We start from the raw sequence: 25784 nt of genomic DNA on the forward strand, positions 1-25784 counted from the left end.
AATGCGGGATAGAAGCTAATTAATTACGTAATTATACGGTTGATTGGCCAAGTCTCGCGACAAGCCGACGCAAACGAGAACTGTTTTAAAGTAGTAACGTTAGGTGAAGGTTTAGTAACAGCGGCGGACGTGACTCAGCCGCTCCTTCAGAACTGACCTACTTCAGTCTGTTTAACGGCGCCGGGTCCAACGGGAAGCGCGCAGCGTCCGCCTCACACCTGCACAGGTAGCAGCGTCCGCCTCACACCTGCACAGGTAGCAGCGTCCGCCTCACACCGGCACAGGTAGCAGCGTCCGCCTCACACCTGCACAGGTAGCAGCGTCCGCCTCACACCGGCACAGGTAGCAGCGTCCGCCTCACACCGGCACAGGTAGCAGCGTCCGCCTCACACCTGCACAGGTAGCAGCGTCCGCCTCACACCTGCACAGGTAGCAGCGTCATGGCCGAGGGCGCGGGTCTCGCCTCGGCGTCCACCGGGCTCCGAGCCATGTTCAGCCTGCTGACACCGAACGAGTCCTCCTTCCAGAAGGTGGAAGATGTTCCCCGGTACGTGGAACAGGTGAGTCCCGGTCTCGTCCGTTAAGGTTAACTGTGTTTCAGTCTCCAGGTGAAAAAACAACAACATTTTTATCAAATTATGGATCATTGGAGGGCAAAGATGATTTAAAATTGTGAGCAAAGTGAAAACATGAGTCGAGAGATAAAAATCTGAATTAAGGAAATGTCGTGATATTCTAAGAGTACTGTAGTTGTAAATTTGGTACAAAAAAAAATCACATTACACAAAACAGTTATTTTACGACAAAAGGTCACAATGTGACGTTAATTTGTAATTTGTCTGAAAAAAGAACAATGTTACAAAAATCATAATACAAGGAAAGATTCAGAATTTTATGAATCTGTTGTGATTGTCATCACAACAGATTCTTTTTTCATACGAGGAAGGGACATACAAAGCAAAGTCATTTTTCTCAAAACAAACACCTCATAAAGTTATAAGATGTATCAAGAAAAAAAGATTATTCTCATATTTTGACTAGATCTTTTTGAATGTTACAATTACAAAAACAACTCAACAAATATGTAACATTTATGTGTGTACTGGAGAACCATACAGGAATTTGAAGGAATCGATTGTTGTTTTTTAGAATTTTAAATATGAAATGAACAAAAACCTTTAATAATTCTGACTTTTTTTCTTCAACAAACACAGAACATTTTTTTTTTCAATCTTTGTTTCTACCCAACGTTTTAAGTTTAGTTCCTGCAAATGAAGAAATATTTCATTTAATTCTGAAGCATTTTCGCTGTCACGGAGCGAAAATGAAAATTCAACAACACGATGAGATCATGGAAAAGTCCAGAATTTATTTTATTTATTCATTATTTTTTGGTGTGGAGGAGCATAAAAAATACAGAAGCATTTCATCTTCTGGCTCCAAAGCTATGTACGTAGAACGCTCTGTCTTGTGACCCAGTCAGGGTCGTGCATTAACCGGTTTAATTTACCGTGTAAATTAATTGTTTGCTCAACTGACATCTGTCTTGTAAGTGGAAAATTAAATCAGCTGTTGGTGTCAGTTGGTCTCCTCGGGCTCTTCTGGGGAACATCGTTGCGTGGCAAAGGGTTAGCTAACAACCCCCCCCCCCCCCAGTCTAATTGCTCCTCACTCAAACTTAAGTTCTAGCTTTGAATTAAAAGGACAGTTTTGCATCAATAATTGATGGTTTGTTCACTTCTTATTAATCAGCTTCTAATCTAGAGCCTGGGTTTCCTTTTATTAGTCCAGATTATCTGGTTCTGGTTCTGAGGTTTCATGGGACACATAAGGGGAGGAGAACAATTACCCCCCTCCATTCCTCTGCCAGCAGGAGTTCTTAGAATCCACCCCCAAAGATGATTTAGCAAATTTGCTGGAGCTGCAGGCTGATAAAAGTTTTTATTGACAGAACTTTGTGACTCGGCGCCGTTTGCTGTTTGTGCCATTAATTATTCCGTCTCTTCGACTCTGATCCGCGTTAATAATAAAGAAAATACACGTAACCTTCTAACTTGGGAGATGTTTGGATTTATGTTTTTTTTTTGGCGGGGGGGGGTTTCCAGGTCTCTCAGCTCCTCTGTGATTTTAACGCAAACACAATATTCCTCTCAGACGGCGGTGATAAAAGCGGATTGTCAGGCGGCGTGTTTTCAGCCAAACATCAGTCGTCCCTGACCTTAAAAAATAAAAATAAAAAAAGCCTGTTTGGGGAAAATGCAGACATCTGGTCCGCAAATGTCACGCTCTCCGTGTTTTGTCCGATTCAGAAGAACATAAAATTATTAGCTGCCACAACAAACCGTCCGCAGCGTCTAAGTATGGCGAGCCATGAAGCGGCTTTTAGTGAGATTCAAGGGCGAAAATAAAATCGGCCCAAACAAACAAGTTCAGATAGGAATTCGTGCCGAGAGAAAAGTACGGAAAGGGCGAACAAAGACTTTGTCCCTCGGCGTGTGAATCAACCTTCCCTGCTGAATAATTTCATTCCGGGCTACAGAGGTAAAACTATCTGCCCGACAGGAGGGAAGAAAGCAGCGAAGGCTTGAGGCCGGCGTCCAGAATGATAATCTCCCTCTCGGAGGATTTGGATGGGGGGGCCCCGCCTGCGCCGGGAGCCCATTTGTTAGGCGCAGCTCTGCAGTTTGCTGCCAGATGTCGGAGCGTTGCGTGTGATCGCAGGTCCCCGTGGCGCCCTCGTCTCGCACACACCTGCACGCTAATGTGGACACATTCACATGTGGATATGCACACACACGCTCCCCCCCCACCTGCGTGACCTGCTCCTGTGCGATCCCGTCGCGGCCCTTCACTCCGCGCTCTTCGTGAGCGGCCGGCTAAGACTGCGGCTGCTAAAGCTAACCGGCATGACCTGCTCGCTAACTACGTCGCTCGCTAATTGGTTCCATGTTTGACGGAGCCATTAGGAGGTTATTACACGTTTCCAGCACAGTCAGAACGGAGAGGCCTGTCACCGGCCGTTTGCCTTTAAACACTTGTTTCGTTAGCTTCTCGCTAAATGCAATCATGTCCGATGTTTTCTGTTCAATATTCAAAAACTAAAGAATCTTGCAAGAATTCCAGGTCTACCCCGGAATTCCTTGACTTCTCTTCTGGCTCGGATCCCATGCTTTAGCGGGAATCCACGCAGGAGCATTTAGCTAGTAAACCAACCAATGGGTGAAAATGCTGCAAAGGTGAGAGCTTCACCCTGGACACTCCCATTTAGCCACACCCTTCTGGCAGAAGTAAAGTTTGAAAAAACAAAATAAAGTTTTCACAAACTTCTTATAGAATGAAATAAACAAAAGCAAAATAATATATTGTGAGGCCAACTTCCTGCTTCCTGATAATTTCCACGAAAGTGCAACCGCTTCGTGGAAAACAAAAACTGTTATTATTGTATCTGCATTGAAATTTGCAGCTTTTATAAGTAATATTTTCAAACACAGAATTGAGAAGTTATTTTGGCAATGCCGAGTACGTTCCAAAAGCCGGGTCCGGTTTTTCTGCCAAGACACGTTCGATGTCTGACTTGTGGCGCTCCTCCAAGGCTAGACGGAACCAACGAGCTTACGGAGTGACCGCGTTATAAACGGAATTACACCGGAAAGTCCCAAAAGGCCTGGATGGAGGGGTTGACCGGTGGGTCTGACACCCAGGAAGCTGGGGGCTCGCGTCCAGCGCTAACGGAATGTCAAGGATTTTATCCCCAGTCTGACGGGGTTGTTTTTTAACCTCAATTTAAAAAGTCCCTGCAGGTTGCACACAGATGTGAACACCTTCTGTTCCCCGCCGAATGCTAAAGCATGAATTATACTTCAACATCTGCGTTTGTTTCAGCGTTAACATGACGTTTCTGTTAGCGGAGTCTCATCTGTATACTTTAATTTTTTTTTTGTCCACTCGAGAGGAGCTAGCTTCCCGTGTATCCGCGCGCTTGGGAGGATATTTTCTCCATGATGGATGGCTTGTGCTCCGGGCTGAGACCTCAAGGGGTTTTGATAAAGTATCATCAGTATCTGATGACTCTGGATGAGGACATGAGGATTTTTAAAGCAGCGCTTAGCGACTGGACTCCTGGAAATGACCGTCTGGAAACAGACAGCAGCGACTTTACAACGCTAATGATAATAAACAACTTTATTTATATAGCACCTTTTGAAGAAATAAAATTCACAAAGTGCTTTAACAAATATAACAGTACAAAATCAATGATGTCTTTAAGTTCTTCTTCAACTCAGTTGTTCTCGAAACATCAGCCAGCTGGCTCAAATTATCAGCTAGCTACGTGTCATTATGGCTACTTATGCTAACAGGTGTTAGCAAAACTCGCTCACAGAGGAATCATTACAGATCTTTGAACTGATCCAGGTGAATTTGTTATACATTTTACACACATGCTAAAGCTAACGCCGTGACACACCGTCCAGTGGAAACGCTATCTTTTTGGACTTGGTGGTTCTGGGGTCGTGTCTTTAAAGGCCCCCTTTTGGTAGGTTTTTGGTTGGTCAACATTAATTCAAGTGGTTGAAGTCAGTTCTGCCTCCAGGGAAGGAAAATGTTTGCGCTCCCCGACCTACCGGTTCATGGCTTTAGACCCAACGCTCCGGACTCGCAGCAAAACAAACGTGGATCACCAGACATGAAAGCCTTTCCAGCCTCCGGCGATCCGCCAAGACAAATGTCCACGGTCACGCTTGTGCTTAGAGCAACAGAAGACGCTGCACTCTTGTTGAGAGAGTTTGCGGCGGCGCTGAGTCCTGATTCCGTGTGTTTTGTGTGTCTCTGTGTGTGTTTGTCTAGGCCAGCCCGTTCTTCATTGGGCTGATGGTGCTGGAGCTGCTGGTGGGCCTGCTCAAGGCCGGCGACCCGGTTTACACCATCAGCGATGGGGTCACCTCCATCTCCTGCGGAATGATCTCCAGACTCCCTCTGTGAGTGATCCGGCTCGTCCCGCCCGATGACGCATTTACTATCAAAGCGGCCTTTGTTGCGTTGGAATGTTGAAACGTGACTGACAGGAATCACAAGTCAGTTTGATCACAGCTCTTAAGACCGAAGCTGCTTTTGATTATGAGTTCCGATCATTTCCATCGGCATTTTGCTGGAGGCTGTTGGTTTGATTTTGGTGCAGCATGAAATAAATGCCCGCAGTACTCGGAAAACAACACCAGCGTTCTCCATTTTCCGACCCCCCCCCCCCCCCCAGGTTGTTCATGAGGGGCGTTGAGATGACGGCCTACCTGTTTGTGTGGGAGCATTGCCGCCTGGTGGCGCTGCCCTGGGACTCGGCCTGGACCTGGTGGATTGGCTTCCTGGGCGTGGACTTTGGCTACTACTGGCTCCACCGCTCGTCTCACGGCAAGTTGATCACAACCGTTCACGTTGTTGTTTGTGTGTTGTTGTGAAAGTACTGCACTAAGTGCAGGTGTGAAGTACAATTACGGCTTACCGTCCAACCCCCAGTTGTTGTAAAACTCATCATAAAACCATTTTATATTACAATAATACTGTATATCATTTATTATATCATTTATGTGTATCTATATAGCAATAAAAAATGTTTATTCCATTGTTAGAGTTGATTTGAGTGTTTTTAGACGCCGGAACAGATTCAATAGTTTTCAGTTATTTTTTATGGGAACCATTTATTTGACATTTTACGAGCGGTTTGAGTTACGAGTTATTTATACTCGTAGTTCAAGGTATTAGTGTGTATTTAAACAACCCATGAAGGTACAGCTGAAGGAGAGACTCTGATTGCTTTTGCTCGTATTATAATGAACGAGCGATTCAGCTATGCCCTCCCTCGCGTTCCTGTAGGGGGGGAACTTGCGTTGTCTTTACGTTGACTCTTCCATTATGACTCGACCAGCACGATTGGACGGTCACTGTCTGTTGTTGATGTTGATGCAGTCGCCGTCCCTGCAGGGAGGAGCCTGCACGTCCCGTTTTCCTGGACGCTGCAGAGGAAGCGGTTATTTTTGAGTTGCGTCCAGCCGTTGTCGAGCTGTGCAGATGTGCGAGGCCGAGGCCTCACCCCGGCGCTCCAGGGCAGCGGCGTCCTGCAGCATTAATGCCAAAGCGTCCTTTCATGTGTGTCGGCGCTCGGACGCCGACCTGATGCTCGGCTGCAGACCGGAGCGGAAGCTTTTATGTGTGGCCTGTTTATGTCGGAGGAACGTCCAGCCGACCGCCGCTTCATCCGCGCACGTCTGGATGGAAGTCCGTGACCGCCGCTTCGGGGAATCCGGCCGGACCGAAACGCTGTTTTTGATCTGAGGCTGCACAGAACATGGCCTCAGGATTGCTTTCATTTTAGTTCTGACATTCTGGAGGCGTTTCCAGCTCCTCCCGTCACGTCAGCCGGAGTGACGGACTGATGATGATGATGATGATCTTCATATTTGTTCTGCTTGGTACTTTACCCGTAATAATAAATTACCACGAGATAAAAGTCATGTTGTAAAGATAAGTCTAACATCTCCACCTTTTGCTGCTTCTTATCAGGACCGGGCCTCCCCGTGGTTCCGTGTGTGTGCGTGTGTATGTGTGTGTGTGTGTGTGTGTGTGTGTGCGTGGAGGAAGCCAAACCTGAGACCTACATTCAACAGGCCCTAATAAATGAATCGAACCCCGATCCAAAAATCAAGCGACTCACTGAAGTGAATAAAACTATCAAAACTTGGATTAATTTTATTTTAAACGGAGACAAAGGACGATGTTTCAAAGGCCGAAGCAAATGTTTAAACCTTAACGTTAAAACTGTTTCACCAAATCTGTCGTGTGGTTCACACCAAATGAAATGCGAACCCATGCCCGTCGCCGCCGGAGGTAAGGATCTGCTAATCTTGGACTTACTTCGCTCTAAACTGCAGAATCATTTGTCCGTCTCTTTCTCCGCCTGCTTCCCTTTCCTCCTTTTCCGCCCGGTCGGGGTTGTTATTATGGAACGTTTTGGGGTCACAGATGATCGTCTGGCGTCGAGCGCCCTCAGTGCTCGTTCGGGATATAACCCCTTCCCGTTGTTACTTCCCGACCACGAGCTGGGCCTGGCGCGCTCCTCGCTCCTCGCTCTGGTCTGCTGAGGTCACCTCGGTCATCCTGATTCTGACCTCTGGGGTTTTTTCCACAGTGAGGTTCAACCCAAATACTCCAGTGTGTGCGACGCTGAAGCGCTGAGGAACGAGTCGGATGTCGGACGCGGGTATTTTTCTGCAGTTTAACGAGTGTCAGATTGTCGTGCGGCGCTTGCGTTAGGAGGGCCCGTCTTCTTTTATTGGTCGCTTTGGAACAGTTTTTACGACTCCGGGCGGTTTTCGTCTCTGAACAGCAGGAACTCGGCGTCTTCATGTTGCGTAGGAAGGGACAGATTCGGACATAGAGATCCACCCGTCTTTGTGTCCAGAGGAAATGTAGGACTCTCCACCTTTAGTTGGAGAAGGTTTATCTTTTATCATGGAAGCTCATGAATGTCTTGTCTCACAAGACACACACAGGAACAAATCATAGACTTCCATACAGAAGACCCAGGAAAGAGGATCTAGCAGCTCAGAACCGTCTGGCTCAGCCCCCCCCCCCAAACTGGACCTGCTGGATCAGTGAAGCATGGCGCGGGGGGGTTTGGTGATGATCCTCGGGCTGCGTTGCTTCCTGGTCAGCAGGAATGCTGTAGACTCTTGGAAGAAAACGTCTGCGAGGAAGACCGAAGATCCAGCAGGAGTTCTGGATCACGTTAGCCGTTAAAGGGCCTCTAGAAAGAACTGGCGACGCTGGTGTTTGAGGGTCGGACCATCGGAGACGTTCCGCTGCTGACCTCTGCCCGTTTTCACCATCAGGCGGACTCCATCTCGTCTATTCTGAGCCAGCCTGGTGCCGCGTGGCTTCGGGGGGAGCAGGAGGCCGGATGGGTTTGGATGTGGCCGTGTTGTCGACAGGCCTGATGATTCTGTTTATTCTAACCTCACGTTGCAAGCGCCACTAATGGCAGCTCTGGTTCTATATCCAGGCATGCCAACTGGGCTGAGGACATTAATCAGCCAGTCGGCTCTCTGTCCTCTGATTATACGTGAGGTAATGTACGTACGCTGCGTTTGTCTCACCACGATGGCTGCTGCTGCCCTGTCTCGTACTTATAGCTCAGCTGAAAGTAGCTGAGGGGACTTTGGCGAAGGAGTGTCCTCTCCTAGGTATTTTGAGGTACCCCCCCCCCCTCACTCAGTCCAGCCGTCTGCTGCCCTCGCTCCACAGACGTCCTCCGGTCCACAGTGTTGACAGACGAGGGGATTTCCCCCGGAAGACCAACCGCCACTCATCGGAGGGTTAAGGTGTGACCCTGAGCGGCGGCACCTCACAGCATTCTCATGACATTCACTCGTGGTCAAGAGAGCGTAAAGGTCCCTGGTTGAACCGAGAACGGGCTAAAGTGGACGTCCAATGGGGGAAAGGAAGAGATCCTCAACAGCTTCAGGTCATCCTTCTCTTTCAGGACCTGCTGGAGGGTTCTTCCTGTTCAGTGCAGCGGATTGTTTTTCAGATGTAGGAACTATCTTCTGCGTAACGACACGCTATCGCACACCGTGGGACGTACACACTGATCGGCTATGCCGTGGCGCTAGCTAGCATAGTTAGCATCTCCTCACGGTAGAGATTCCTGCTTCCTTCCTCTCATTATTTGGAAACGGAATTGTCCCTTGGTGGAACTGCTCGTACCCTGGTCTGTGAACTGTCTATGAAGTGGGTTATGATTTCTGGGAAGGGATGACGCCATTTAGTTTTCAAATGTCTGTTTTCTGCACCACAAACGACGCGGCATCTAATTCCATTATATCTGAGCGAAGGCAGACGTCCGCGCAGCTGCTTTCCAAAACTCGACAACTGGGATCGACACAGTTTGCGTGTGTGAATGGAAGTAGAGGGAAAAATAAATATTTCTTTGGTTTGGTTTGAACGCTGTGTGCACGTCTTTTGGTTTGATTTCAGTGGTTCTGAAATCCAAAAATCTAACTCGCAAGATTTTCATTTAACTGGATTAAATGTCTGAAATCTTCCATAAATAATTGGCTCACCTGATTTTCGGAATCCGTTCTGGGTCAAATAAGATTCAACGGCATGATAAAACACAAAATCCTTTCTCTCTCTCTCCTCTTCTCCTTCTGTGTTTTGTTTTTCGACCCTGTTTGTGAGAGCCGCAAGTGGGCCTGACCGGGCCCAGTGTGTTTGGACTAGTGTGTGTGTGTGTGTGGACAGCATGAAGTATGGCAGTGGCGCGGGGGAGTTGGCCGACTAGCCCGCCGAGTCCGCCACTTGCTGTTTGGGTTGGCACTTCTTCCAAGAGTCCTCCAATTCAAACCCTGGAGGGCTGTTCACAGACCATTACCCCCCCGTGATTGACGGGACGGCCCACCACTCAGAGGGCGGCACACGAAGGTCCATTTTGTGCTGCGAGTTGGTCGCTGGCGGTTTTGATCGGGAATCTGATCGATGTCAGCGCAGAAGAATTCCAGGTTTTCGTGCTTTGAGTCGGTTCTGACCCCTGCCTGCGCTGATTATTTTTCTTTTCCACCAGTCATACTTTCTTTTTTTTAATTTTGATCATTATTGGCACCGACTGCAGGCTTCTACTGTGAATTTTCGGAGCGCTGTAGGACTTTGTATTTAGATGGCTGGTTATGTCAGCGGCGCTCCTGACAGGGTTGGACGTAAACAGACGCTGTTCAAATCCAACGCCGTCATGTAACGTAAATGATTATGACTTATAGGCCTTGATTGTGTGTCACGATGTAATTCAACAGTTTAACCCTCCATGTCAGCTGCTCCCCCCTCCCCCCCTCACCACCCTGTTGGGGAATAATTGTGAAAATGGGGGTGTGTTCTTTCATGCACGCTCGTTGAGGTTTTGTTTTTCCCGCCGTCTTTTTGCAGGATTATATAAAAACTATCTGCTGTTATTGTTGTCTGATAGTTCCTGTTTTATTTTGAAAGTTTACCGTCCCTGTCCATGCTTTTACTTTGCACCTCCTGGTTTGTGTGGCCTGTAGATTGTTGATGGTTTTGACCTGTGTGCGATTCACCTGTGGTCTGTTCCAGACCGCCGGTCTCTCTGTGTTCAGTCTGTGTTGCTTCACAGACTTTTTATTTTAAATTTTATGTAAAATTAACAAAATTATCAAATTCTGATTTGCAACAAGAATAAAGGGGCGGAACCAAACTAAATGCATTTATATTTGCAATTTTAATATTGAAAGCGGCCGATGTTTTCCAACATTTTTAAACAACATAAATTAGTTGTACACTACTTGATGGATTAGCGTGAAAAGAACTGATGGTGCACTAAAGACTGAACACGATGTGGAAATAAATGTGGGAAAAGCAAAAACCATTAGTTTGTTCGTTGTTTCGGGAAGCTAGCTAGCTTTCACTAAGACGCAAACAACCAACAGTGATATCCGCAAGTCAAAACAACAACTTCTGGCAAGCTACCTGTTTTAAGCTAGCATACTGAAACGGCTGAACTAGCTTTAAAATCAGTATTTTAGCTGTAGCGAGGGGAAACCCAACCACTGGGTTTGTTTACTTCTCACCTCATTTGTTCAGTCACATATTTTGATGCTCACAGGATGTTTTAAATCAGGTCCACATTGGACAAATATCACTGATTGGCCCGTCAAATACCAGGACAGATGGAAATCAGCCGGAATGGGAGGGCGTCCAGATGCGGCTGCCAGAGCAAATAAAGCAAAACATTCAGGCCAGGACACATTTGTCTTTTTCCCAGGCCGGCAGCGGCTATAACCATCCCCCCCCTTCGACAGAAGTGTTTTCTGCCACTGCTGAGGTTGTAAATTCCCAATCGATGAAGATTATCAATAAACGACCGACGCTGTCGTTTTTATTGTGACGTTTGGGGACGAGCCGACGGTCGTCCCGACTCACTCGCGCTCGTCTGCGTTTTTCTAAGGAAGCGTCTGCCGAGGCCAGATGGAAGCGCCGTCCTCAGCGGCCCTCTGCTCTTGCTGGGAACGCGGGGCTCCGTGGCGCTGGTTCTCACCGTTAACGGGGCTTCCCTCTTGGATAGGACCGGCCAAGCTATGCAGCGTCCCGCCGAGTCCGAGAGACGAGGACATTGGCTCGCAGTGAAGCCTAGCGGTTCCTACTTCCTATCGGTGACAACGCGCATCAATCTTAGCCGCCCTCGGTCGCGGATCCTGCCAAGCACGATTCCAGGGAGGAGGGGAAAAAAAGCCCCCCCCCCAAAAAAAAAGATTCAGGCTGCTGGAATGAAACAAAGGGTGGATTATCCTCTCAGTGTGTCTCTTTGCAGGATAGTTCATGTTCGAATCCCCCACGGTTCACAGCGGAGGAAATGTCTGTTTCTTTAACCTCATTTCTCACGTCTTCAGACCTTTCGCTGAGAGGGCGATTCAAGTTTGAAATAAAGCGTTTCCAACTCGACCCAATCGACGTGCGCCCTCTAGCACCGCAGGTGAAACGTTCTGTGTGACGTTCGTTCTCCCACACCTGCTGAAATACAGCAATAACCCGTTAAATAAGCGCGGTGCTATGTCGGGGTTTCTCCGAACGCTTGACCGCCAGACTCGGGAGGAGTTCCGCCTCCGTTTCTCCGACCGATTGCTCCTCTTCTTCCTCTTCTTCTTCTGCACACCTTCAGTTGTCAGCAGAGTGTTTGTTCAGGTGCAGCCCGACCCGCCGGGCTTCACAGGAAGCAAAGTTCTGATTGTCTCAAAAGGGAGGGGAACACGAGGCGTACCTGAAGATGTGCGCTTTAAGTGAAGGAATGTAAAGGAGCAGTTCGGTGTTTTCACAGTTTTAATGTCTCGCTGCTACAAGAAGCTACATCCTGCTGACTGGAGTCAAAATGATAGCTAGCATAGCTTTGTCCTATGCTAATCGAATGCTCACAAATCAATAAACTGCAACTTATTAGTTTGATTTGTGCAAAACAATTTAAAACGTATTTGTTGATTTCCACCATAGATGAGCTAACATGAATGATGGATTGTCTCATAAAATGTAAATGTGCATTTAATGAGTTTTTAATTATGTTGTGCATAAATATAATGCATTAAAAGTTTTAGCCATCAAAATAATTTATATTGTGTGATAATTATGCACACATTTTTCTCTCCTTTTATTTAATTGGTCCTTTGTGGGGTTTAAATGTACTACTGCAGTCTCAAAAAAACAAATGTAATGCAAATGTCCCCTTTGTGCTAAGCTACGCCAAACAGCTGCTTCCTGTTCACTGCTATTGACTGGACTGACACAAAGGGAGGGAAATCAATGAGCTAATTTCACTAAAGTGATGATTTTATTTTAAATCTCAATCTCAGTACTAATTAATTAAGGGTAGTGTTTCTAAAAAATAATGGACGGTGGGCGCAAAAAAAAGCTCAGACCAGACGGGTGGTCCGGAAAACGTCCCGGAGATCCAGTGAAACTTAACGAGCATGTTCCCGTTGGATGTTAAAATGAAGTGTAACACAGATATTAATGTAGCACGTACATCAACACAGCAATGGAATGTAAACTGGGGCCCTGGGACGGCAGGCGGGACGCGAACCAGCTGCAGCCGAAACACTCCGGCCGGCGTCCACGGCTGGCCGGGAGAAGGAACCGACGGTCCGCTTCGGGGGGCGGAGGCGTCCCGATCCCTGATTCTGGATAGGATGAGCATGGGAAGGTTTTAGGCTCTGATCCGATCTACTTGTGGTCTTTTCCAGAGGTGGCCTTCATCTGGGCCGCTCACCAGGTCCACCACAGTTCTGAGCAGTATAACCTCACCACCGCCCTCAGGCAGTCCCTCACCCAGCAGTTCACGTCATGGGTGAGACGTTCCTCCCACACACCCCGTCCCTTCACGAGGATAGCGCCGCCGTTAGCACGCTAATGATGTTGAGATGTCTCCTCTTCAGGTTTTCTACCTCCCCCTGGCTCTCGTGGCTCCTCCCGCCTTCTTCGCCGTTCACATCCAGTTAAATCTTCTCTATCAGTTCTGGATCCACACAGAGGTAAAGGTTCTTTATTGGTGGAAATACAGAAAGGCTTAACCTGGATCTGGAAAAAGAGGAATTTCTCCATGGTTTGCAGAATTATCAAGAATTGTCCATTTATTTTTTTCAGTATTGAATTTTAAATTATTTGTGGTTTTGTCTGTTTTCTACAGGTATTCTTTTTTATTTCTGTGAAATGTAAAATATATATATATATATATATTTATATATTAAGACTGGACAAAAACCCCAGGCTGTGAAGTTCTGTCCTCCCGGTGCCGGCACTAATCCATAGAGCGGAGCCTTTGTAGACCCGGTGTTGCAGTGAAACCTGTATTCAATAAAAAATAATGAGATTTTATGAAATATTCCAAACAGAAGCACGACCGCTCTGCCTTTAAAGTGACTGGGAATATCACATTTACAATCCTAAAAATCTTTAGAGGGAATGAATGGATTTGGAAACGCCTTCTGTCTTTTAGTGCACTATTAGTGAAAACAGTCGTAATGGTCTCAACTTTCTGACGGGATGTAATTTATGCCTCCTTTATGACTTCTTTTTTTTTAAAGTTTTTTTTGATGTCATGTAATTTATTGGCGTGCCGCTCGGAGCCGGACTAAAGTGCCGGAGACCCTTTTCTCTCGAGATGAAACTCTCACGCTCGGCCGCCAGACGCGGCCGTTGCATGGAAACAATGAATCACCGCGAAATTCCGTCCAGACCGAGATGAGAAACGTCAAAATATCCGAAAGGTGCAGCAAAAAGGCGGCGGAACGGTACGAAATAAAACCCTTTGATATCTTGGGAGGTATTAGAACGCTGCTGAAATCTAACGCAAGACGTTTTCTTGGTCCCAGAGGGTGAACCTTAAATTCATCTGTGACCCCTAAAGTCTGTCCTACCTGGCGGGTGGGAAAGTTTTCTTTTAGCATCCGTGTTTAAGGTCGCAAAACAACAAGACGTGTTTGTATTTTTATCATCTTACAACTGAAGATGTAGTAAAAAATGTCAGTCTTCCCAGGAATGACATGGGAATACCGTGACCTCGGCTTCCATCTTTGTGTTGAGCTGCACATGATCAATACATCTAGAATCAATACGCAGACACTATTTCATGTCGTGCTGCAGGTGATCAGGGACCTCGGCCCTCTGGAGTGGATCCTCAACACCCCGAAGCATCACCGGGTTCATCACGGTGAGATCCTCTTCTTCTTTAGACGTTCCCGGTTTTCGGTTGCCAGGTCTCGGACGTTACGTCCCACCCAGGAGAACACGACCCGGTGACGCGCCTCGTTGGGGTTCTAGGCTGTGGAAAGGGCGAATTAGAACCCGATCTGTTGTCTGAAATAACGATGTTTTGATGGCTTAAATAATTGAACTGAATATTGTCTCAACAGGGAGGAATCGTTACTGCATCGACAAGAACTACGGAGGAATTCTGATCCTATGGGATCGATTATTCGGTAAGTGTTCTCCCGGCAGTACTCGCTGCTCATTGGTCATTATCATCCTAGCGTGACGGACTCGGCCTGAAATGGCATTTCAGCGCTCTGGACTTTAAATTATTTAGTTTTATTGTTGTTTTGGGAAATAAAAGCTGTATTTGGAGGAGGGGTCGGTAGCTAACGGGGGGGGGGTTCGGTAGCTAACGGGTCCCAGTCCTGGGACACAGAGCAGCAGAGATGTGACACCTCCGTCTATGTTTGTTTCCTGGCCTGCGTGAGGCTGATCGGAGAAACGATGACCTCATACCCTGTAAACAGCCGGTCCAGGACTTGGTCTGGATGAGGAAACGGGTCCTTCAGGTTTCGGTGAAGGCGAAGGAAGCGTACGCCGAGTCGTTTCTAGTTCTATCGAGCTTGAAGACCCATAAACGATCCCGGCGGACCGTGGTTCCGGAGATGCCGCTCTATTCCCCCCGTCTCTGGAACCGTTTCAGCCATGAAGCTGCGTATCTCCTCCTCAGGCACCTTCGCTGCAGAGACCGATAAGGTGGTCTACGGCCTGGTGTCCCCCATCAAGACCTTTGAAATCGTCTCCGTCCAGGTGAGTCCCGCCCCTCCAGTCCTCTGAGCAGGAACGAGTCGATGAGGCGCCAGCCGGCTGAGCTGTAACCTCCGTCGAAACAAACTGCCCTGCTGAGGTCGAGGGGGGCAATAAAATGAAATGCCAGGGGGTGCAGGTTGGACTCGGCGCGGGGAACGTCCTGCCCAATGAGAGCGCAGAGCTCTTAGCTAGCGTAGCTTCGCCTTGCTCGACACCGATCGCCGTTTGATTGTGTTCTTCTTCTCTTTCAGCTCCACTACTATTTGTATTTGTGGAAAATGTCCAAAACGTACACGACAATCAGCAACAAACTGTCAACGTTCCTCAAAGGTCCGAGCTGGGCGCCGGGCAAACCCCGCCTGGGCGACCACAAGCTCGTCCCCAAGGTTGGTTTCGTGTCTTCGTGTTCGGTGCCGGCGGCGTGGAAACGCCCTCCGGCTTCATTAGCCGGCCTCTCGGTGACTCAGAGCATTCCTGATTGGAGGATTCACATATTCTGCAAGTTTAACAAGGCACTGCCACATCAAATGAAATCTGCGCCGCCTTTGTAGAGGGAACACAATAACTTCGTTTTTCGCCGTCTTTAAATGGCGTCTGCGGGATTGAAACCGCAGCGCGGTGTGAATGTGCGTGCGTGTCTGCAGGCTCCAGCTGAAAGCCTCGGTGGTTACCTTTGAAATAACGCCGACGCTGTCACACACTCGGTCCCCTCGCGCTTCACCCTTTGCCTTTCCAATTAAATAAACGCAGCGGGCGATTCTAAAAACAGACGAATCCGGAGTCGGAGCGAACGGTCTTGAAAAGGCTCTGGGTGAGAGGCGGGAAGGGAAGACCTGGAAGTGTTTCAGCGCTGTGAGAATAAGCAGAGCAGCTCCCTGGAACACCTACAGGGTCGGGAGGGAACCCACATGCGGTGGTTCGGTTCTCCGGGATCCTGGGAACCCCCCCCCCCCCCCCCCGAATGAGAGGCGGATCTCTGCGATGCAGGTTCAACCTAATCACTTATCATTGAGAAGCTCGCGGGGACGAAACCAGGCCGGATGAGTCAGGGAATTCTTGCGGAGGGACTCATTTATTCCACCAAACCCAATAAATCCCGGATGGCTTCACGGATGGAACATAACAAACTCATTTTCACCAGTTTCCTGATCCAGCCTGGCGGAGAAAACACGAGACGCAGAAAGAGTCGGAGGTGTGAAATGTTGCCTCATGACTTTCATGGGTGAAATCATGAGGCTTTCTTTCTTCCTCTTTAAAGACCGAAACATTCAGTGACTCATTTTTTTTTTTTTATACTTCTGGTTTATAATGTGGGATTAAAGCTTTGATTCTGTCGTCTGTCTGTAAATGCATCATCGATGAAACTTGGCCTTTTGATGCCTTTATTTTTCTCATTCTGTGAAACGTTTGCCGTGTATAGGATGCATTTTTTTTTCACATTTGCGTTTCCGCTGCGGCGACTCTCACCTCGAGCAGAGCGAGGCTTGTTGTTCGGCGCGCCGCGAACCAGCAACGACCTTTTCGTTAATGACATGTTCTCGTTTTTATTTGGGCACTTCCACAACGGCGACATTTTAACGAGATTTAGCACTTGAATAGAAAACTGAAGGTCTGTTTTTCTCGTTTCCATGGCAACACGCTGCCCAGAGGGAGATGTAAATATCACCCTGCTTCTGTTGTTTTTGTCAAATCCTTTTTTTTAACCTTGACTGTATCTCAGTTAAAGTCCTTGAACCCATCGTGCCGGCGTTTCTTAGCTTCTGTCGGATGCTGTCGGATGCTGCCGAGCGGAGTCACTTCTTTTGTTGTTGTTGTTGTTGGCAGACTTGCTGCACGGACGCGGTGAACTTGATTTGAGGCGGCGGCGTCTGACTTTTAACGTTTTTGCCTCTTTGGTCTGGAAACACACGTAATGCGATCTTTTGTTTGTTTGTTCGTAAACACAAACAGCTGATGCTCCTCTGATGGCGTTGCCCGAGCAGTTTCTTAGAACTTTTAGAGAGGCGTGAATATGGGGGGGGGGGGGGGGGGGTTGAAGCAGCCATGTGGTCCAGAATTATTTTACTACTTTATTCAACATTGTTAATTTTCAGTATTTGGAATTTGGCAAAAAGCACGAAAAACGATTTCAGATTTCCACAAGACGTTGAAGAGTTTTGTAAGCGGAACCGATGCGAAGGACGGCCCGACCTCGGCGCACGCGGTGCTGCTGGAGGCGCCGCTTCACTAAAGTTCCTGGACGTGTCTCGTCTCTCGTTTAGGTTACCGGGAAGGAAGCCCCGTACAATCCCAGCTGGTCGCTGCCGCTCCAGGCCTACGTGGCCGTGCACTTCCTGCTGGTGCTCTGGACCTACCACGATTTGTTCGAGAAGAAGATGGTACGTGTTCGTCCCCTTAAATCGGACGTTTCAGGCCCGTCGGAATGGCGCTGGCGACCGCGCAGCAGCCGCAGGTATGCTTAGACGACCGCCGTCCCTCGTGAAACGCACGGCAAGCTGGTCCGCGGGGGCTTAATTTCAGGCTGCGCGGCTGCCTGTTTGTTTGCCAACATTATTTCCCCCAATCACGCAGTTTGTTGTGGCGACTCCGAGTCCTTTGCTTAGCCGGCGGGAGCAGACCGGGTCTGCCCGGCGTCGTGACAGGATGACGGATCAGCACCCCCCTTCAGAACAACCTTCATCTATTATTTTCCACTTGATGAGCCAAGACACCCCCCTTCCTGCTCCTCCGGGGGGGGGGGGGGGTCTCCTCGGCAGTTATCTTTGGAAGGCTTTTTTTTCCCCTGCATAGTTTTGGTTAGCCAAAAAAGTGCCGTCACGCCCAGCCCCGTCAGACTCCCGAATCAAATGTCCCGTCTTTCAGCGGGGGCTACCTCCACGGCGCGCCCCCCCCCCCCCTCGCTCAAACACAAACGCTTTAATTGTCGAGTCAGCCGTTGCCCAACCCAAACAGCCTTCAGGATGCAGCAATCAGGACAGAGTGAGCCCGGCGATCCATCATGTCGCTGTTGGGTATTTCTGCCCGCGTGTTCGCCGGGCGCTGATTTAGCTTCACAGTCGGTGACGCGGTTCCATCGGTCACACCGTCGACGGGCCGGCGTCTGAGGGCCGGCCGCTGAGACGAGCCGTCGCAGGCAGGAAGTGGCCGGATCACAAAGTCTCAGCTGAGAACCGACCGTCGCGGCTGATCTGATGCGGACATGCAAGCGGGACCTTCTGACCTTCGCTTGTCTCGGGATCGTCGCCGTGGTGAATGGATTGTACAAACCGATGTTATTTGTATTTGGGTCGGTCACCTGGAGGAATGGCTTCTTGGTGTAGAACAGAATAACGGCTTTAATAATTTGCTTCGTGTTTTTTTTGGTAGCGACTAGCGAGGGTCATTTTCAGGAGAGGCTGACTCAGCCAAACGCAGCACAGACGTCATGAACCAATCAGCACGGAGGTTGTTGATCTTTGTTGCTCGGCGCTCCGCTTACGCCGACGGCAGCTAAAGGCCTGAGTAATGAGTTAGTCTGCTTCGTCTCGGGGGGGGGGGGCAACACAATCGGATGTTCGCTGCTGTTCGTCTTCTGATCACATGAACGGTCGATCGCTGTCCTAGATAGTAAACCCCGTGCCGTTTCATTGGATCATGCTGATGGGTTGATTTTCCGTTTGCCATGCGTGTCCTGCTGGGTTTTAGCCATCGGGGGAGGGGGAGGGGGGGGGAGAGGAGTCAGGGAGGTCCATCGAGTCCCCGGCTGCTGCAGAGGCCAGAGGTTAGAGAACGCCGTTTAGAGCGTACGTCGCTGGCGTGTGCACGTCCCGGACGGGTCGGGCGGTCCTGATCTGGGTCGAGCAGACCTCGGGTTTACGAACGCTCTCCTGAAAGCGTAACCCAACCAGACACGCTACTCACTTGAGGTTTCGATCCTAATGTGCGTCACCGTGTGTTGATCCTAGATCCTGTCCCAGTTCGCCATTCTGGGAATGACGGCCTACGTCCTGCTCACCCTCACGGCGCTGGGCTGCATCATCGATCAGAGGTACCGTGCAACGCGGGTCGGCTTCCCAGAAACCTGTTGACCAGGATACGGGAGAATCCAGAGAGGCTTGTGGGTAGTTTTTGTTTCTAGACGGATAACCGGGAGGTAAATAATGTCCACCCTGAAGACGCTGTCTTCATTTCGGTTCTCCGTCTCTGTCCAACGTCCAAGTTTCATTTTTAAACGTTGACTTTTTATTGCGGGGCTAAAAGTAAAACAGCCTTTTCTGCAGTTCCTGAATTTAACTAACATAAAATGGAGAAAGCCCAGCAGATGGCTGACGTTCTAAAATATGGACGGTCGTCATGGAGACGGTGTCGCCCTGTGCAGGCCGACCGCCGGCGTGTTGGAGATGCTGCGCTGCGCCGCCCTGCTGGCGCTGCACGGCTACACCCACATGGAGCCCCTGCCGCCGCCGCTGGCCGCCCCCGCCGAGGTGAGTGTTTCAGTACTGGGGGGGGGGGGGTTGCTAACGATTCAGGCGTGCTATGCTAGCTTCGGCTCGTCTCGCCCGGCGCACATATTATATATATATATATATTGCTTTTCGTTATTTTCAGATTGTTTGCAATTTTGAAGAAAGTGTGTGTGTGTGTGTGTAGGTGTGTGTTGTGGGGTCTGTTTTGTGTGGGTGTGTGTAGGTGTGTGTGTGTGTGTGTGTAGGTGTGTGTTGTGGGGTCTGTTTTGTGTGGGTGTGTGTAGGTGTGTGTGTGTGTGTGTGTGTGTGTTTGTGTGTGTAGGTGTGTGTTGTGGGGTCTGTTTTGTGTGTGTGTGTGTAGGTGTGTGTGTGTGTGTTGTGGGGTCTGTTTTGTGTGTGTGTGTGCATGTGTGTGTGTGTGTGTGTGTGTGTAGGTGTGTGTTGGGTCTGTTTTGTGTGTGTGTGTGTGTGTGTGTGTGCTGGGTGCTAACTCAAATCCCACCGCTCTCTGATCTGAGTCCAGATGTGTCGCCCAATTGACCATAAAATTGGCGTGCCTTGCTGGTTCTGGCAGCACCGACTGTAGATGGCGGCTGACCTCTCATTACTCGCCCCGTCCCCACCGCGGCTGGGTCTCCGCCCCCCCGCCCCCGTCCTCCATCTTTCTGCCCCCCCGCCACAGCCGGCGTGAACGAAAGCGATGGCTCTGGAACCAATTAGAGGCGTCTGCTGCTAGCTGGAGCTGCCTGATGAGATTAGCACGTGGGCGGCGCTTTTATTGTCCTCTGACGCCACATCTGCGCCGCTCAGGTGTTCAAAAGGCGACTCGAGACGTCCCACCGTTTCGTTTTCTCACCGTAAACCTGGAGAAAAACCGTGTGAAACTGAAGCTCGCGTCCAGCCAGCTTCAACCTTTAAAGCGTGTTTGAATGTTTGCTCGACGTGCTGCTGCAGCAGGACCGGTCCGTGAGGCCCGGTTCTAGAAGGTCCTGGTGCAGCAGAACCGGCCCGAGAGGCCCGGTGCTGGAAGGTCCTGGTGCAGCAGAACCGGCCCGAGAGGCCCGGTGCGGGAAGGTCCTGGTGCAGCAGGACCGGCCCGTGAGGCCCGGTTCTGGAAAGTCCTGGTGCAGCTGGACCGGGCCTCATGGGCCGGTTCTGGAAGGTCCTGGTGCAGCAGAACCGGGCCTCATGGGAACCGGGCCTCATGGGCCGGTTCTGGAAGGTCCTGGTGCAGCAGAACCGGCCCGAGAGGCCCGGTTCTGGATGGTCCTGGTGCAGCAGGACCGGCCTGTGAGGCCCGGTTCTGGAAGGTCCTGGTGCAGCAGGACCGGGCCTCATAGGCCGGTTCTGGAAGGTCCTGGTGCAGCAGGACCGGGCCTCATGGGAACCGGGCCTCATGGGCCGGTTCTGGAAGGTCCTGGTGCAGCAGAACCGGGCCTCATGGGAACCGGGCCTCATGGGCCGGTTCTGGAAGGTCCTGCTGCAGCAGGACCGGCCCGAGAGGCCCGGTTCTGGAAGGTCCTGCTTGCAGGCGGCGCTGATTGAATCACAATTTATTGAATCTGAACCAGCGAGAGAAGTGACCCCCCCCCCACACTTTAATGATATATGGGTCGGACCCCGGCGGTCAGCGGCCAGCTCTTTGTTGCAGGGGGGCGTGTCTTTGAAGTTGGGCCAATCAATTAACAGTCACTTGAAAATAGGAGGGGGACCTCGCATTTAATTGTATTCAGGCTTAAGCGGCTGCACCGTTGGAAAGGCGCGGGGGGGTGATAAAATACAACTCCAGGAACCGGGTGGGTTTGCGGTTCTTCAGACCCGGTGGGGGGGGGGTTGATATACTGCACCCTTAAAGCCCTCACTGGTATTCATAGCCACTCTGGAGGTTTCCCTTGTAAAGCTGCAGGCTTGACCTGCAGACCGGGGTTCCCAAACCCACGCCTGCGCCGCTCCCACGGAGAACCCGCCGGCCCAAATGAGCCCGGGAACCCTCTGTGTGTGTGTGTGGGGGGGGGGGTAGTAGAGGCGTCACGTCACTGGAAGCGTCTCGATACGTTCTGCATCGAGGAACCGCAACAGAACAGCAACGGACTCGATGGAACCGCAGCAGAACAGCAACGGACTCGAAGGAACCGCAGCTCCGGCATTCGTGACTCTTATTACGGGAACAGAACGTTCTCGTTGGCCTGATAAAGTTCCGTGTTCTTTTGGATTATGAGGGAACGTTAGTTCACTATTCTCCAGGTCGTTGATCGTGGAGGAGCAGCAGCTCTCCGGACCGGCGTTCCACGGCGAAGCTGGTTCTGTCCGCCGAGGCGCTGCAGCAGATGCACGCCGCTAATGGCTGCTGTAAAGCGTTTGGCCCAGTTCGTACCCGAGTCGGCCCATTTAACCACGACCGGCACGTGACGTCGGCGCGCTCTCGTTAGCCACCCCGAGCTAACGGGAGCGCGTTTGAGTGGCCGGTCAGTGTCGACGTTTATTCTCCGTTTTTTTGTATTTAGCTAAAAAAAACAAAAACATTTTTTTAAATGCAGAGCAAAATGTCCTCAAATGTCTTTTTTTGCTCGGGATGTCTCCAACGGGAATATTTCCACAGTGAATTTTAATCCAACTCATCTCGGCTTGGAAAAGCTGAGCGAGGATGAGGAGTTACGTCACCGAGAGGAAACCCGATATGGCACGTGTGCTGACATCAGCTGCTTCTGCCCGCCGACGCTCGCTCCACGCCGTCCCTGCGTGCGTCCACGTGTCCACGTGTCTGCCTGCGGGCCGTGCGGCAGGCGTGACGTAGCACACGCTTGTGTTGCTGTGTGGGGGCCCCGGGGGCCGCCGTGTGTTTCAGCGTAATTAAGCGGCTCCTCTCTCAGAACGACGAACTGCTGCTGCAGTCGCGGTAAAAAATGCTCCTGCCTTGGGTTGGGGGGGGGGGGGGGGGGGCTTCTGAGTCGGATCCCGCCTCCCAGCAAGGCGACGGTTCAGTTTCTCCTTTTTATGCAGTCATGAAGTGATTGAAAATTACAACGCATGAATGAGACACGCGAGGAGTTCCTGAAAATGAGATGGGACGACTGGGATGGGACGACTGGGATGGGACGACTGGGATGGGGCGACTGGGATGGGGCGACTGGGATGGGGCGACTGGGATGGGACGACATGGATGGGGCGACTGGGATGGGACGACTGGGATGGGGCGACTGGGATGGGACGACTGGGATGCAGCGACTGGGATGGGACGACTGGGATGGGGCGACTGGGATGGGGCGACTGGGATGGGGCGACTGGGATGGGGCGACTGGGATGGGGCGACTGGGATGGGACGACTGGGATGGGACGACTGGGATGCAGCGACTGGGATGGGACGACTGGGATGCGGCTTCGATAAGTAGAATATTAGCTCATGCATGAGAAGCAAATCGAATCCGGCTGAATGTGAAAGCCTCGCTCTCCGTTTCTCCGTCTGTGCCGTTGCAAAGGAAGCAGAACAACATGGAGTCCATGTTTGTCTTCGACGCTCCGCCTGACTTGGTTACGAGCCGGCGGATCGGACGGCGCCCGCTCGCAGGTTTCAGGTGCGCGAGGTCAGCGGCCGCCTCCTGCTTTGTTTTTGGAAGCAGGAATTTGCAGTAGCGAGAAGCGGCGCTTGAGGTTAGCGGGATTGTTCGGAGCGATGGAAACTCGCTGAGCATGACATCATCCGAGCGCTCGCGGGAATGGAAAGGAAAAGAAAGTGGGGGGGGGGGGGGGGGGCTGTCCTGCTGGAGGGAGCGGCGGGGTGGTCGCCCGTACGCAGTGTGAAATATTACCACTCCGTGTGCAGGGGATCGTGCCCGTCACGGGGAGGCCGCGTGGTTTATGCTGTCGCAGCGCTCCGGAGGCCGAGCAGCGATTGGCCCGTCGGGGCTCCTGGGGGCGGGTTCCGTTTGGCTTTCTTTGGCCACGGCGACTTCGCGTTTGAATTTCGTCTTCCTATTTACGCTTTAATTCATCGGCGAAACGCAACGGCGGTTTGGTTTTACGACGGCGCCTCGGAGCCAGCACGTGAACCCGATTGAACCTCGGATCGCCATTCCGGCGTCCTGCTTTGCCCCCCCCCCTCTGCTGAAATGCAGCACAACTAACTCCAGAGATTCCAGAACGATACCGGACTTTCCTGAATCCTGAATCTAAATCAGGAGTCCAGTTTCTTCATGCACCGATCCGTTTCTCTGATTCCGTTGCAGGTTTTTTTTTCTCTCTCGCTGTCAAACGAACTAATTGGGCAGTCGATCTTAATTTAGCGTGTTTGTTTCTGCGGCGGCGATGGGCCCGTGTTTCCCGTCGCTTCGCTAACCGAAGGCTTTGATTGCTGGCAGCAGCACAGAATGGATCCACACCGTCCACATGGCGATCTGGATCAGAACCAGAAGACATGTTTCATGGTCGTCAGATCGGACCCCTTCATGACTGTGAATTTAATGCAGGTTTTACAATGACTGTGAATTTAATGCAGGTTTTACAAGATGTATCAAAAAGCCTCCGTTATCCAGATTTCGTATCCAGACGGGAATCCGGATCAGGATGAAATGGGATCAGAGTTAGACCAAGACCAGCTTCAGATTTGGTTCAAGATCCATCCAGCAGTTTTTCTGAAATCCTGCTAACAAGCAGACAAACGTACAGCACCTGATTCTAGAATCCGCTGGGGGGGCGGGGGGGGGGGGTTAACCAAACCTCAGACAGGAAACTCCTCCGGTCCACCTTTCTGTCGGGCAGTGCAGAGAAACGGAATCGGATACGTGTCCACTGTGAAAGAGAAATACGGTGGAAAACAGCCCCCCCCGCCGCCATGTTTGAGGCCTCCGGCAGGTAGAAGAGGTTGAAAGGAATGATGAGGCATGACAAGGTGCGAAGAAGAGCGGAGGATGATGAGAACATCATCATCATCATCCAGCAGCCGTCCCTCTGAGCCGGCGTTTAGCTGACTGTGTTTTGTCTGGCTGCAGTGTGTGTGTGGGTGTGGGTGGGACTGTGTGTGGGTGGTGCTGTGTGTGTGTGTGTGTGTGGGGGGGGGGGGGGGGCGCTGTTTCTCATGGCTCTGCTTCAGAGCAGGCCCGACACCGACTCCCCGGTGGGTCGTTATTCTGCTCGCCGTGTCCTTCCTGAGTCCAACAAGCCCAGCAGAGAGCTGCATGTCTGCACTGTGTGTGTGTGTGTGTGTGTGTGTGTGTGTGCGTGCGCACGCCGTTAAAAACCCAACCTTCAGTAAGATTCATGTTAAATCTTGATATTTTTAACAATAAAATATATTTATGATTCTTTGAAATCCGTTTTTTGGGCGCGGTTATTTTTACGTCTTTGTCCTTTGCCGCTGCGTCGCCTCCTGAAGTTCTAACTTCCAGAGCGGGTAGAGAGAGGTTTACTTTACACTCTCTCTCTCTCTCTCTCTCTCTCTCCCTCTGCAGCTGCCTTTTCCATGAAGAAACACTTTTTTCCCCCCATCGGGCTGTTTGGGCCCGTCATGGGTAGAGTTCTAGATTTGGCCCGGGCTGCGATGCCGTTTTTGGGCCGGGATGGGGTGGAGGCGGTGAGGTCGACCCCCCCCCCCCCATCACGAGAGCATCCGGGGAGAGAAGCAGCTTCGTAACCATAGAGACCGGTGTCCACATCGTCCCGCCTGCTTCCTCCAGACGAGGAAATGCAGATGTTATTTTCCTAAATGGCTCTTAAACTGTTAAAGTTCTCGACCCGGTTTCCAGGATCCACCTTGACGGAATCAAAAGACGGAGGATTTTTATTCTTCGTGCAGCTGAATTATAATTAAAACACTTTAACAAAACAAATCAAACCGTTCCTTTAAACAGCAACGAGGCAGACTTTGATGAAAATGTCTTCCTTTGATGAAAATGTTTCTGCTTTGTGCGTCGCGCCTGAATGCACCGTTAGCTCGTTAGCTCGTTAGCTCGTTAGCGTGCCTGACTGCAGCCGGAAGCGTGGACCTCTGACCTCGCCCTGTCTCTGTGTCCAGGCCTTTGTCTCCCTCTCTCTGCTGTACTGGGTTCTGCAGAACTTCTCTCAGCTGACGAGCATCAGGAAGAAGAGCGACTGACGGAACCCGGACGGAACCCGGACGGAACCCGGACGGAACCCAGACGGATCCTGGCCATCGTTTCTCCTCAAATGCAGGAAAAGAAGAGCATAAAACCGAATCCCTGCAGAGAAGATGGATCAGGGAGAAGGAAAACCGATTGGTGCGGC

At 50.5% G+C, this 25784-nt stretch overlaps 1 protein-coding gene across 1 annotated transcript; it reads left to right on the forward strand.

Moving 5' to 3' along the window:
* The first annotated feature begins 440 nt into the window (after window positions 1-440).
* On the forward strand, window positions 441-25635 carry agmo (alkylglycerol monooxygenase). The gene is made up of 13 exons (XM_068760454.1): window positions 441-560; window positions 4846-4976; window positions 5252-5403; window positions 12786-12889; window positions 12978-13073; window positions 14185-14251; window positions 14454-14519; window positions 15023-15102; window positions 15354-15488; window positions 17364-17480; window positions 19047-19129; window positions 19460-19565; window positions 25555-25635. Exons 1-13 carry the CDS (start codon window positions 441-443, stop codon window positions 25633-25635), a joined length of 1338 nt encoding a protein of 445 aa, XP_068616555.1.
* The last annotated feature ends 149 nt before the right edge of the window (window positions 25636-25784 follow it).

This window comes from Brachionichthys hirsutus, chromosome 3 (genome assembly GCF_040956055.1).
Source record: "Brachionichthys hirsutus isolate HB-005 chromosome 3, CSIRO-AGI_Bhir_v1, whole genome shotgun sequence".
Lineage (NCBI taxonomy): Eukaryota > Metazoa > Chordata > Actinopteri > Lophiiformes > Brachionichthyidae > Brachionichthys > Brachionichthys hirsutus.

Coding starts and splice junctions, on each gene's coding strand:
- agmo (XM_068760454.1), top strand. CDS start 441: ATGGCCGAGGGCGCGGGTCTCGCCTCGGCGTCCACCGGGCTCCGAGCC. Junction 14,520..15,022: donor CCTATGGGATCGATTATTCG/GTAAGTGTTCTC, acceptor TCTCCTCCTCAG/GCACCTTCGCTGCAGAGACC. Junction 19,566..25,554: donor CGCTGGCCGCCCCCGCCGAG/GTGAGTGTTTCA, acceptor CTCTGTGTCCAG/GCCTTTGTCTCCCTCTCTCT.